Source organism: Mollisia scopiformis (assembly GCF_001500285.1).
Source record: "Mollisia scopiformis unplaced genomic scaffold LY89scaffold_29, whole genome shotgun sequence".
NCBI lineage: Eukaryota > Fungi > Ascomycota > Leotiomycetes > Helotiales > Mollisiaceae > Mollisia > Mollisia scopiformis.
In genome coordinates this window covers 678,483-691,384 of record NW_017263609.1, presented here as the reverse complement: position 1 = coordinate 691,384, position 12,902 = coordinate 678,483, and the positions used below count along the sequence as shown (strand labels likewise).

The 12,902-nt window shown below is 48.8% G+C and overlaps 5 protein-coding genes across 5 annotated transcripts; 3 read left to right on the top strand and 2 right to left on the bottom strand.

Moving 5' to 3' along the window:
* Window positions 1–65: 65 nt before the first annotated feature.
* LY89DRAFT_690455 (L-Aspartase-like protein) lies at window positions 66–1,605 on the top strand. Its single transcript, XM_018216103.1, has 2 exons — window positions 66–141; window positions 202–1,605. Exons 1-2 carry the CDS (start codon window positions 73–75, stop codon window positions 1,489–1,491), a joined length of 1,359 nt encoding a protein of 452 aa, XP_018063801.1. The 5' UTR covers window positions 66–72; the 3' UTR covers window positions 1,492–1,605.
* A 451-nt stretch (window positions 1,606–2,056) lies between these two features.
* On the top strand, window positions 2,057–3,840 carry LY89DRAFT_701440 (homogentisate 1,2-dioxygenase; the record flags this gene model as incomplete). The annotated part of the gene is made up of 5 exons (XM_018217195.1): window positions 2,057–2,375; window positions 2,427–3,061; window positions 3,123–3,477; window positions 3,532–3,650; window positions 3,718–3,840. The coding sequence occupies 5 exons, from the start codon at window positions 2,057–2,059 to the stop codon at window positions 3,838–3,840; spliced, it is 1,551 nt and encodes a 516-aa protein (XP_018063800.1).
* A 144-nt stretch (window positions 3,841–3,984) lies between these two features.
* Window positions 3,985–7,715, bottom strand: LY89DRAFT_628589 (uncharacterized protein). Its single transcript, XM_018211186.1, has 7 exons — window positions 7,254–7,715; window positions 7,096–7,150; window positions 5,680–7,024; window positions 5,507–5,629; window positions 5,411–5,461; window positions 5,238–5,362; window positions 3,985–5,191 (listed from the first exon to the last, which is right to left on the bottom strand). The coding sequence occupies exons 1-7, from the start codon at window positions 7,372–7,374 to the stop codon at window positions 4,135–4,137; spliced, it is 2,877 nt and encodes a 958-aa protein (XP_018063799.1). The 5' UTR covers window positions 7,375–7,715; the 3' UTR covers window positions 3,985–4,134.
* Window positions 7,716–8,872: 1,157 nt separating this feature from the next.
* Window positions 8,873–11,273, top strand: LY89DRAFT_711225 (bifunctional fatty acid transporter and acyl-CoA synthetase). The gene is made up of 5 exons (XM_018217888.1): window positions 8,873–9,246; window positions 9,313–9,468; window positions 9,515–10,682; window positions 10,733–10,882; window positions 10,975–11,273. Exons 1-5 carry the CDS (start codon window positions 8,982–8,984, stop codon window positions 11,141–11,143), a joined length of 1,908 nt encoding a protein of 635 aa, XP_018063798.1. The 5' UTR covers window positions 8,873–8,981; the 3' UTR covers window positions 11,144–11,273.
* On the bottom strand, window positions 11,268–12,330 carry LY89DRAFT_762071 (putative estradiol 17 beta-dehydrogenase; the record flags this gene model as incomplete). The annotated part of the gene is made up of 3 exons (XM_018221565.1): window positions 11,268–11,620; window positions 11,674–12,168; window positions 12,219–12,330. 3 exons carry the CDS (start codon window positions 12,328–12,330, stop codon window positions 11,268–11,270), a joined length of 960 nt encoding a protein of 319 aa, XP_018063797.1.
* Between the last annotated feature and the right edge of the window lie 572 nt (window positions 12,331–12,902).

The window sequence follows — 12,902 nt, the reverse complement described above, 5'->3', positions numbered from 1 at the left end:
TCTCGTGCTGCCTTTCGAGCATCTGCCATTCTTCCAAAAGCTGTTTCTGTCCCTCGGGTGTATCGAAGAAATATGGGTTCCGTCAGTGCCATCGATTCGAGTATCTTTCGCAGCTTATTCGGCACAGAAGAAATCAGAAAGGTGGGATAAAAACCACTCCTCACATCTTCCTACGAGCTTTAATTAACCTTCAAACTCCAGGTCTTCGATGACACCGCATACATAAATCGCTGTATCGATGCAGAAACCGCGCTCGCACGAGCACAATCAGAATGTGGCGTAATTCCCTCCCACATCGGATCCGCAATCACCTCCTCAGCAACAGGTTCCAAAATCGACTTCGACCGGCTTCGAAACGAGACTGAGATCGTCGGGTACCCCATATTACCGCTCGTCAGACAACTAGTCTCGATGTGCGATGAAGAAGCGGGAAAATATGTACATTGGGGAGCCACAACTCAGGACATCATGGATATCGCGAGTGTGTTGCAGATGAAGACAGGATTGGATATCGTGGAGAGATTGCTGAAGGATGTGAGCAAGAGTTTGGAGAAGTTGGCGAGCAAATACAAAGATACGCCCATGGCGGGAAGGACGCATTTACAACACGCACTTCCCATTACCTTTGGATACAAGTGCGCGGTCTGGTTATCGAGTCTGCAGAGACATCAAGAAAGGTTACAACAATTGAGACCGAGAGCACTGCTTGTGCAATATGGTGGGGCAGCAGGAACATTGGCTTCCCTAGGAAGTGGTGATGACGGACTAAGAGTGAGGAAGGAGCTTGCGAAAGAGCTGGACTTGGTCAATCCCTCGATAACATGGCACGTTGCACGAGACGGAGTTGCCGAGATTGTGAACTTCCTTGCATTGCTTGGAGGCTCACTCGGCAAACTTGCCCTCGACTTGATCATCATGTCCTCGAACGAATACGGCGAAGTCTCAGAGCCGTTCGTCCCTCATCGAGGAGCTTCTTCGACTATGCCACAAAAACGGAATCCTATCTCCAGCGAGGTCATTCTTGCAGCTTCGAAGATACTGAGGTCAAATGCTGGTCTCGTGCTTGATGGAATGGTCTCGGATTTCGAAAGAGCTTCGGGACCGTGGCATCTGGAATGGGTAGCAATCCCGGAGAGCTTTGTGATTGCAGTTGGTGCATTACACCAGGCAGATTTTGCTCTGTCTGGTCTCGTGGTCAACACTGAGCAGATGGGCAAGAATCTGCGTTCTACCCAAGGCCTTATCGTCGGAGAAGCTGTCATGATGGGGCTAGCTCCTCATTTAGGCAGAGGAAAGGCACATGATGTTGTTTATGAGGCATGCAAGGAGTCAATCGAGGGAGATTCGACTTTGTTCGATTGTCTGATGACGAAGAAAGAGGTTACGTCGTCACTTGATGAAAAGGAGCTCAAAGCACTATGCGATCCATTCAACTACTTAGGAGCTTCACAGCAAATGGTGGATGATGTTCTGGCTATAAAGAACCAATAAAATATTTTCTTGTTCTCTGGTATCTCCATCCCAGCAGTGCCAATCTCCTGGGCCTTTCGTCTGAACTCTCACAATAGGCTATCCGGCAGATGCACAGCCTGTAGAACATTCCATACTCCCAAGATTAGAAAGTACAATATAGCCTCTCCACACTCTCCAGCATATCTACCTCCCCATAAACCAATATTTGTGACCGTAAACGCCACCAATCCACGAACCCTCATCCACATAAGCTGATTTCGATTCTCGTCCTCCCCACCACTTAGAAAATTTCTAACATCAGGAGCAATACCCGTTACTACTTCCCGGTTGCACGCTTCCGGTAATCCTAGGGGATGGTATGGTGCCGTGGGGCTTATCAAAAGTCGAACCAGAACCCTCAGTACCCCACAATAGACTGCCGCCGCCGCGTTGCCCCACCACCCTATATGAAGTACTAGCGCACAGCTCTCATATCAAGCTCCATTTCAGAGAGAGCAGAGACGACAACATCTAGAAACGGAGCTTTCAATCATTCAACATTTTGAAGTTCTCACTCTTCACTGCGTGAGGAGAGAAAGAAACCATGGCGTCAACAACCGAAGAAAATGGCTATGTAGTCCTGCCCCGCCATCCAGCCTCGGACCCAGAAAAGGTATTCCACTACACGGATCTCCAACGTTCGAAACCGACTCGGGAGAATGATCCTTATGAGTACCTTCAAGGATGGGGGAATAGACATCAGTCGGAAGTGATTCCGGGGACTTTACCTGCTGGCCAGAATAATCCCCAAGAAGTGCGGTTCGGACTATACACCGAGGGGATCACATATTCAGCCTTTGCAGCTCCAAGACATGCGAATATGAGTACATACATGTATAGAGTCCGGCCGGCTGCTGCTCATAGTGAGTTTCTCTCCCCCAGCTCCTTCACTTCTCAGACTAACCCCGGAAAAGATGGATATGTCCCTCTCACAACCACCTCGGACATCGAAAATTGTTTCCTCTCCCTCAACCCCAAAATCGACACGCTCCCCGAACAAGCAGAATGGACCCCCTTCCCCATCCCACCGGCCTCCCAACCCACAGACTTCGCCGACGGCCTGCACACCCTCTGCGGCTCCGGCGACCCCAACATCCGCGAAGGCATCGCACTGTACATCTACACGATCAACTCCTCCATGCCCGGCAAAGCGTTCTGCAACAACGACGGCGACTTCCTGCTCTGTGCACAGCTCGGCTCTCTGAACATCCAAACCGAGTTCGGACTCCTGTTCCTGCAGCCTGGTGAAATTTTCGTGGTCCAGCGCGGCGTGAGGTTCGCTATCAATCTCGCACCAGGGACCACGGAGGCAAGGGGGTATGTCACCGAAGTCTGGGGCAGCAGCTGGGAGTTGCCGGATTTAGGACCAATCGGCGGACACGGCTTAGCTAACCCGAGGGATTTCCTGTATCCAGTAGCGTACATGGACGAAGAATTGCACGTGGATTTCGAGATTGTGTGTAAATTGAACGGAAAGCTGGTGGGTATCAAGCAGGACCATAGTCCGTTTGATCTGGTGGCTTGGCATGGGAATGTTGTTCCTTACAAGGTGAGTTTCTTGCTTGCCCCTTTTCTGCTAAGCGAGGAAAGTTTACTGACCGGAGGAAAAGTACGACCTTACCAAATTCTCCTCACAAAACAGTACTTCGATTGACCACACTGATCCGTCCATTAACACTGTCCTCACGGCCCGATCTCGAGACTCGCATACTCCTTTGGCTGATTTCCTCTGGTTCGGACCACGCTGGGATGTAGCATCGAACACATTCCGTCTCCCGTATTTCCACCGCAATTCTGCGTCTGAATTTCTAGCGAGTCTTTACGGCAATGGCCTTGGAAGAAGTGATGATTTCCAGCCTGGTGGAGGCAGTTTTGAGGGTGGTCATACACCGCACGGTGGTTTTAGTGATGGGTATGTGAATGAGATGAGGATCCAGACCAATATGCCAAGAAGGATACTTGAGAGTGAGTTTGCCCCTTTGAAAAGGAAAGAAAGATGATAGCTGATGATGAGAATAGATCAAATGACGATAATGATTGAATCCTCGCGCACTTTCCTCTTTACTGAGTATGCGCGCACGGGTTGTGGAACACTGCACACGCAAGGCACTGATCCTAGGGCTTGGGATAAACTACCCGTAGGTCTTCCATCAATCGACATTATGGACTTCGAGGGAAGATATCAGGAACTAACATATCCATCAGGATAAATTCTCCACCTACCCCGGCATAAAGGACCTCCTCGCACGTGTAAAAGAAGACAAAGCATCCGCGAAAGAGAGATTGGAATACTATCACGACCCCGCTATTGGCCGCTTCAATTCGTAAATTCTTCTGTTGCTCACTTGAGCCTTCATTTGCATTCTGTAGGGAATATTTACTTGGAGTTATCTTGGTTTCTCTTCGTCACATGAGCAGGAAAGATGAGAGGATTGAAGAACAGGAAGAGAATGATTATTGAAACTTTGTATTCATCCCAGAAGACACACAAACATGAATATCATAACGATGATGAATTTTGAGGCCCCGCTTCATCAGCTTCCAAGTCAAACGCCGATCCCATCCCGTGACCGTGCCCGTAAAGAGACCCATTCCATTAATAAAATGACAGACAGACGATCATTAACCCGCCATCTCAACATCGACAAGCGCGTCACTCATGATTCTCAAAACTCTCGAGAACTGACTAATCCTCACCCTCCAGCGTCCGATATCCTCCAACAACCTCGCGTAATCCAGCAAGATCCTCCTTGCCGCTTCATATCCGGGGGAATGCATCACACCGTCAAAACAGATACCTCCTCCATTTCTAATGAAATTCACTGCCGCATCATGAGTAACTTCGTTGTCCGCGGTAGAAGTAGAAGCAAGTCCCTCATCCCCAACCGCAGCCCAATCAACATCGTCGATAAGATCAAACCCTTGGTTCATCTTTCCATTACTCTCGCTTTCAGGCGGGACCATGAAGACATACAATCCCAGAATGAGAGCTGAAAGGAACAGACCAGATGAAGCATGGAAAGGATCTCCATCACTAGCTCTCCTGTTGCTCATCAACTTGAACGTTTGAGCAGCATGCAAACATGCTCTTCTCGCACTAGTTGTCTGAGTCCAGCGAGCAATATCATCCAGCGCTTGTCTTGCCGCTGGAGCGCCCGCACAACCGGCGCCCATCTCAAACAAGCGAATGTCGGAGGTGAGCATTATGCACATGTTGTGCCAGAGGACGATACAATTCGGGTTCATGGTAGTGAGAGGACTAGAGTAAGATCTCATTACTTGGACGACGAGATTCTTGGTTCGTCGTGCGGAGGGATCGGATTCGTAGCTGAGGCAAGGAACGAAGGATTGGTCTATTGCGCGACGAGAGGTTCCTGAGAGGATGCGATGGAAGTCTTGAGATATTCGGAGGCGGATAATGGAAAGGATGCAGTGCATTCCGAGGGGTTCAAGTGTTGATGATACTTCGGGGAGGGTGAGTGTGTCGCCGGAAAGGGAGATGGTTGGCATGGTTAGTTGGTTTGTGGACGCAAGATGAGCCCATCGTTGGGCGGTAGGTGCTTGGAAGAGGGCGGCGTCACAGGGTAGGATGACTTGAATGTCTTCGGTTCGGAGGATGGGAGAAGTGTGGAGCATTGCTGAGTACCAGGTATCGACCATTGTGAGGGATAAAATAAGGCTGGGCATGTTAGCAAAAGTTCTTTGATTGGAAATGGTGATCTTACCGCTTTGCACATTCAATTCTACTCCATGCTTTCCATCGAGCATCTAGATCTGTGATCTGGCTGAAGAATGCATCGGTCAAAGGTTGACCACCATTCGAATTGAACAATCCGTTCTTTTGAGCAGTCTTGATCTAAAGTTAGAAAACAATCTTCCTGAATGAGAGAAGACTTACGATAATGACATTTGTATACAACATCTGGCATTGAGCTTGATGAGACTTTTGCTGGGTTCGTCAGACACATCCAAATACAGGAAAGAATAAACGTACGCCAGTCATTTCAGTCAAATTCAAGATAAGAACAGCACTTGCTAGACTTGACATCTGATCTATTCGACTTCCTTCTACACCCGATGCAGGAATGAGCTCAGCAGATACTTGCTCTAAAGCTTTCTAAATCAAAAAATCAGTATCGTCTCGTTTCCCGTTATTGTAGAGCATACTGAAAATGTCTGTCGCACAAACGCAGTTGCGCCTTTCGTCTGCAGTATTGTCAAACCAATAAGGCACATAATAAATAGAATCGATGTCGGTGCGGTTTTCGGACAAAATGTGGGAGTGTGAATAAAAGGCATCAATGGATGGAATTGGCGGAAGTACAGATCCAGTCCAATATCGAAAATCTCTGCAGGAGGAAAGTTGGTAGTGATCAAACCATCACCCATGACCGATGGTGCTTGGCCAGTCGATCTGGTATCGGATGGCGAGGAATAATTCTCAGGAGAGCTGAATGCTGCTGGTCCGGAATCTCGAGCTGAATGATTGATGGTGACAAACATCTTCTGTAACCGCTCTCTGCAATCCTCGTCCAATCCCCATCGTGAGCCGCATTGTCGATTTTGCTCTATTGCTTCTGGTGAGAGATTGCTATTCGAAAATAGATTATCTTCCGTCTTCATCACTGCATCCCACCACAAGGTAGGCATCAGACGAAGCGGGTTGCTATGACGAATTGGCCAACATCTTTCAACTTTGGCGAATCTCTCCGTTGGGATCAATGTTGACGGAGAACTGGCATTTCGCACAGAATGTCCTTCAGAAGTTATAGCCGACCCTCGCCGTCCGATCGAAGAAGGCGGGGCTCCATTGTGCTGACTCTGGCTATACTCGGGCATGTTTCCTGGTTGAAGATGCGATTCCAAGTCGAATTGATCAAACCAGGTCTGGAGATCCTGTGGCATAATCGCTACGTCGGGGGCTATTCCGCCCATGTCTGGGGTCATTTGATCGTGCATTCCATTCAATCTCCCAGCATATATATCATGTTCGAAACTGAATCTTGAAGCCGTATTCGGCGATGGTCCAAGATTCTGAAAGCTTGGATCTGGTTGCACTGGTCTTGCATCAAACCCAACTTCGCCATGTGAGGGGTGCGAACCATTCGAAATCTCCATATTCCAGGTTGGCGAACCACTCATTTCCGGTAGAGCAGCATTTGCTGAATCTCCCATAACCGCATCCATTGTTCCGTTCCCCCATTTCTGTTGTGAAGCTAGTTGCGCGAGGTGATCTAGTCCGGACGGTACTGAATGCGAGGATCTTCGTTCAACATGATCTTCGAGAGGGCCTTCAAGTGCGGGGTCGATGACTGACGGCGATGGGATGTATTCCTGTCGCTGATGCACATCTTGGGGTATTTGCTCATGTATGGAAGGAAGGCTTGGAGGTCGATTCGGATCGTGAGGAGGCGCGCCGTTTACTTCGATGAAATCTCCTTCTGAAGAGCTCTTTTCAATCTCTTCGCCAGCAATCTGGGGGTGATTTTTCAAATGCCGTATCAAGACATCACTTTGACATGTTAGCTTCTGTTCCGTCTCGTTGGCAGAATTGAGTTTAGAATGTAGGATAGAACTACACACCTTCTGGAGAAACTCTTGTTGCAGCGAGGACAGGTATATGGTCGTTCGCCAGTATCTATGATTCGGATGTTAGCAACCCAGCATCATGGCGGCGCATTAAACCAAACAACACTCCACAGCAACATCAATTGGGATTGACCACACTGGGACCAACGTACGAGATCTCTGGTGACGCTTCAAATGCTCTGCTTTGGAAAACCTCCGTTCACAATATCGACATTTCTTAGGTAGCATACCCCTGGGCTCTGGTCGCCGTTCGTGCCCTGGACTGGTCGGCATAGCCTGTTCTTGTTCGCAACAAAACGGACGTCTCTCTCGGTCGTGTGGGGCCAACACTCTTTCACGCTGCGGAAGCTTCTTCCCACTTTCGAGACACTGCTACGGCTGTGCCCATGACACAGCACGCACACATGGGAGCGAGGAAGGAGAATGGGGAGCAGGCCAACGGGGAGGTACGATGAGATAAGACTCGGCTGATGTGTAAGGTGACGATGTGTTGCGTTGCGGTTGCGGGAGGATGGAAATGGAAAATGTAAGTATTTGGGATCTTTCACAGATGTATGTCAGGAGGACTGAAAAAGGATGGGGGGGGGATCTGATTGCCTGCAGCCAGCAGCAGCACCGGCCGAGTTTAACTTTGGCGTGCAGTGCAGTGCAGTGCAGTAATAATTTCAGTGTTCCAGTCTAGCTTAGGCTTAGGCGTGTCGTAGCGGTTCAGCCGTGCGAAGCGACCCACTTGGCAGCGTTGCACGCGCCTCTTTCCCCATAATCAAAGCGGGGGAGGAAGCCAAAGGAGGGGTAAGAAAGGGAAGGGAAGGGAAGGGAAGGGAAGGAGGCAAAGGAAGGGCACACCAGGGCAGGGGAAGGAGAGCAGATGAAGAAGTTGGGGGAGAGGGGAGAGGGGAGAGGGGAGGGGTCAGGGATTCGCAGGGTAGGTAACTTGGCAAGGAAGAGAGAGACCTGGCATTGTAAATTTACTGTACCGGTACTGTATGATGGACAGAAGGATTGAGGAGGCAGTGAGGAGGAAATGAATCAGTAAGAACATACGGATAGCCATACAGTGACTCACTTACACGGGTTGAACAAGAATAGAAGGACTGGTTACATTCAACAGATGAATGCTTCATTCCATTCATCGGACGGATAATAATGATAGTCATCCATCGATCCAAACATCCAAAGACCATTGCAATTAATTGCCGAAGTGAAACATCCTCACCTCTCCAACTACTTGTCCAGACGCTCTCACACCACATGTTCGCACTCTACCCAAAACTACCTCGCCATGCAGTTCAATATGCACTAATGTTACGCCTTCCCAGGATCTGGATTGTTCGTGTCCTGTCAGCTTGGTTTTAATCATGTCTGGTCTGGAAGCGATCGGGACTTTTATTCAGCACTATCAAGACCCTGCGCCATACTTACTGTACAGTATCGGCTCGCACTCGGCTGAAGATGTTGTTGAGCCGACGGTGTGAAGCTTCCAGTGAGGCCAAGTGAAGCCTGTACTTGTTCCAGAAAGAGCTTGCTACCCTCCTTGACTTCCCTGTCTTCCATTCCTGTTCAGGGATCATCCAGTCAAGTTTCAATGCGGCCGTGTGCTCGACAGCCACCGCCCAGTCATTTGACGGTGATTGTCAATTCGGCTCGAGTCAGCATAGATCAACTTCTCCTTACCAACTCCCCTTTGAGCGGGTCTGGGGTACAAACGGTGTAACATAACCCCGTCCTTGTGTCCCCAACGATGTCTTTCAATCTCCACTACTCTCCGCCACCCCAGATCATTGTCCTCCCCCATACAGGTCTAATACTTGTACGGGGAATATTGGCTCACGGCGAGGTTGGTCCAATCGGAATGATCGGGAGCTTGAGTCGTTGCAATCATGCCTCGTCTCCCTGAATTGCCAACAACGGTGGCCGCTGCCGCAACGCTGTTCACCGTTGGAGCATATCTCAATGCGAAGCTCGGAATCGGATACGATTTAAGACGTTTGAGACATCAGAAAGAAGCCACGGCTAGGATCGCGGAAAGTTACCAGAAATTTGGGTCCGATATATCATTGTATCAATACCTAGAATTTGCAGACCAAGATGCAGATGCCATTTGGTTTGAAGGCAAGACGATAAACTACAGAGATCTCAAAGCAAGTAGGTGGCATTCGTTCTCGACAACATAGGACGGATCTCTGAGCGTATTCAATTGACCCTTCTCAGAGGTCGATGCACTTGCTCAATACTTGTCTTATCATGGGGTTCGAGCTGGCCAAGTCGTTGGCATCTTGGCCACGAACTCTCCTGAGATGGGAATCTTGATGTGTGCCATCTCAAAGCTTGGAGCAATATCTGGAATGCTGAACACAGCACTGAAAAGTAAGAGTGAAATCCAGACATCGACTTCAGTGCTGATATATCGCAGGTGATACTCTCTCACATTGTATCAAAGTTGCAAATACGAACATCGTGGTCGCAACACCGGATCTCGTTGCAAATGTCCCATCAACAATCGGATCAGAGCCATTGAAGATATTCTCTCTCAATCTAGGCTACGTCGGGCCATTCCTCACCGAAAGAACCCCAGGTATCTCATTCACAATCATCGAACCAAACAACCTTACGAATCTTCCTCCCATTGCCTCTGGAACAGGAAACCCCACCGACTTCTACCTCCTGGTCTTCACCTCCGGTACAACAGGTAAACCAAAAGCCGTCCAACTCCCCAAAGCCTACCTGTATGGCCTCGCCATGAAATCGCCCCTCGACCTCGAAAACCCCAAAAAGTACTTCCCAATCCGCACCTACTCCTGCCTCCCGCTATTCCACGCCACCGCTCTCCTCGGTTTTGTGTCAGCAATGGGAAATTCCTCTTGTTTCTGTATATCCCGTAAATTTTCGGCCTCAAACTTCTCCCGAGAGCTGTTCGAAAGTAAAGCTAACCGCATGCTCTACGTCGGCGAAGTCTGTCGCTACCTTCTGGCTGCTCCAAAATCAGAATTCGACCGCAAACACAATTGCATCGTGGCGGTAGGAAATGGACTTCAGAAAGACGTGTGGATACGCTTCCAAGAACGTTTTGGAATTCAGGAAATTAGAGAGATTTATCGATCTAGCGAAGGTTTGTATAAATTCGACAATTTCTACGGAGGTGCGCAAGCAGCTGGCAAAGTCGGCTATGCGGGCCTCATTGGCAGGATATTAGAAGATGATACATTTCTACTTAAATTCTCGCAAGACTCGCAAGATCTGTATCGAGATCCTAGGACGGGATTCTGTGTTTTGGCAAAAGATGGGGAGCCGGGCGAAGCGGTGGCGCGAATTAGGACAATGCAGGGCTATCCGGCGTATCATGGTGATAAGGAAGCTACAGAAAAGAAATTCGCGAGAGATGTTTTCAAGAAGGGAGATTTGTTTCAGCGAAGTGGAGATCTTTTGGTTAGGGATGAGGATGGATGGGTCAGATTTTATGAAAGAATAGGAGAGACGTTTAGGTGGAAAGGGGAGAATGTTAGTACTGGAGAAGTGAAAGGCTTCATGTTGGAATTGCCGAACGTGAATGATGTTGTTGTGTATGGGACAAAATTGGAAGGGTATGCTGCTCCTTTTCCCTTCTCTCAATCTCTGATACAGAATATGATAGCTATGACGGCCAAGTCGGAACCGCCTCGATCGTCCTGCAAGAGCCGAACGCAGCTGCAGAAGCGTCTTATTTGGAAGAGCTTTATCTGCACCTACGATCTCGCGGCCTACCCGAATACGCCATCCCGCGCTTGATTCGCTTTACTAAACAGTAAGTCCGTTTCTTTGCACACATGGCCACCCGTCCCCATTCTAGAGCTCGGATCTCGAAAGGTCTGGAACTTCACTAACAGTAATCCGCAGAATCGACACAGGCGCAACATTCAAACACGCAAAAGAGGTGCTCAAACTTCGACCTTGGGCTCCAGACCAAGTGATCGACGATCATCTCTATTGGCTCGACAATGGCGTCTACAAGCCTTTGGACATGGAGTCTTGGAGTGGGATTCAAAGGGCGAGAGCTAAGCTATGAATTCTATGTGACTTCTGGGTTACTTTTCGACTCGTATCAAACAAGCACATCTTCATCAAAGAATTGTCTTCCGGTCACAATTTTTCTCTGCATCAAAACCAACATCTCATTTCCACCACAAGAATTACAGATTAGCTTTGGTAGTATCCCAACTCGTCTCCCCATTCATCAAGAAATCCTGTCCCTTCTTCAACACCTCACTGTTTTCCACCCCAAGCCACTCAGGCTCTAATCTATCATAATTATCTTCAATCTCGTAACTTTCTCCTCCAGAAACAAAGAGTATTTTGCCCCAGAAAGGAGTTTTTGCTCCTGAGTGCGTTTTCCGAGATGTAGACAAGGTATGAGTATCATACTTCGCCTTCGCTCGATTCGCTGTTGCGCAGATGACTATTGCTCTCGCTACATCTTCTGGTTTATTTTCTGGGAGTCCTAGATCTCGCCAACCTGATTCGATGCCTTTGACCATCCCAGTTTCTATTTTCCGTCAATTCACACTCCAAGTAAACTGCGAGGGAAAGGATACTCACTAGTCATCCAAGGACAAACACCATTAACCCTAATCCCCTCCCTCGCAACCTGAACTCTCAACCCCCTCAAAATCCCCAAAACACCATGTTTACTCGCCGTATAAACCGTCAACCCGGTACTCTCCTTGAACCCCGCAATACTAGACACCAACACCAGATCCCCTCCTTCCTTTCCATTCTTCCTTAGATAATGACATCCGATCCGTGTCGTGTACAGGGCGCCTCTGAGATTGACGTCTATTTCCCTTGTCGAGAACTCTTTTTCTACGTCTTGGTCGGCTTCGAATGGATCTTGAGGGATTGAGATCCCGGCGTTGGCTACTACGATGTCTATCCGTCCCCAGGTTGAGTGGGCAAGTTTGAAGAGCGAGAGTTGGGAGGTGTAGGAACTGGTGTCGCAGTGTTGGAAGAGGATTCTATCTGAGGAAAAGGAATTGGCTAGTTGTTGGCCGAGAGAGGTGGCGATGTCGCCGAATGCGATTTTGGCTCCTGCTTCTGGGGGATTGTTAATTGAGTGGAATGGAAGGGGAGGGATAGGTAGTTACGGTGGAATTGCTTGACGGCTTCGAGACCGATGCCTGTTGCTCCTCCTGTGAGAACGACGATTTTGTCTTTTAGGGTACTGAGTAAGTCCGGGTTGAATGTTATTTGCGCCATTGTATTCCTTTCCTCCTTTTCACTATTACTCAATCTTCTGGCAAAAAGATAGATTTCTTTTCACCAAGGATGTTGTAAACGATTGGAGCTGGAGCTTAAAGCAAACAAATCTACCTCACTTCTCCCCACCACGTCCCAAGATCCGATTCCATCTCATCAACCCCCCTGCCCACATCACATCCTCCCACAAGGCAAGCCACGTTCGGAAAACCTTCCGCTCGCAGCATCCCGTCTTCAGATACGCAGCTCCCTCCCCGGAACGCGGGGAGGAGGAAAGTGCGGGGTACTCCACGACTCACCTCAAACTCATGTGGGGTTTCCTGAGCGAATGCGATGTGGGACTCACAGATGACGGGGAGGAAAGAAAGGGTTCGGAGGCGCGCTTCCTGGATGGGAGCTTAGGGCGATCGTACCATGCTGCCCTGCAGGATAGCTGTGGCGGGGTCCTAGGTGGGAAGCTTTAATTTCTGGGAAAGAGGAATAATCGTCTTTGGAGATTTAAGCTTCGTTTTATCGAAAGGAAGATTGAAACTCTGATTTTCGGGATTGTGATTAATCTTGCGTTGATTGAA

Bases quoted from the DNA above. Each gene is read 5' to 3' on its own strand.
- LY89DRAFT_690455 (XM_018216103.1), top strand. From the start codon at position 73: ATGGGTTCCGTCAGTGCCATCGATTCGAGTATCTTTCGCAGCTTATTC. The intron at 142-201 runs GTGGGATAAAAA...TTCAAACTCCAG, and splicing joins GCACAGAAGAAATCAGAAAG to GTCTTCGATGACACCGCATA.
- LY89DRAFT_628589 (XM_018211186.1), bottom strand. From the start codon at position 7,374: ATGCCGACCAGTCCAGGGCACGAACGGCGACCAGAGCCCAGGGGTATG. The intron at 7,151-7,253 runs GTACGTTGGTCC...TCCGAATCATAG, and splicing joins GAAGCGTCACCAGAGATCTC to ATACTGGCGAACGACCATAT. The intron at 5,363-5,410 runs GTAAGTCTTCTC...CTTTAGATCAAG, and splicing joins TGTATACAAATGTCATTATC to ACTGCTCAAAAGAACGGATT.
- LY89DRAFT_711225 (XM_018217888.1), top strand. From the start codon at position 8,982: ATGCCTCGTCTCCCTGAATTGCCAACAACGGTGGCCGCTGCCGCAACG. The intron at 9,247-9,312 runs GTAGGTGGCATT...GACCCTTCTCAG, and splicing joins CTACAGAGATCTCAAAGCAA to AGGTCGATGCACTTGCTCAA. The intron at 10,683-10,732 runs GTATGCTGCTCC...AGAATATGATAG, and splicing joins TATGGGACAAAATTGGAAGG to CTATGACGGCCAAGTCGGAA.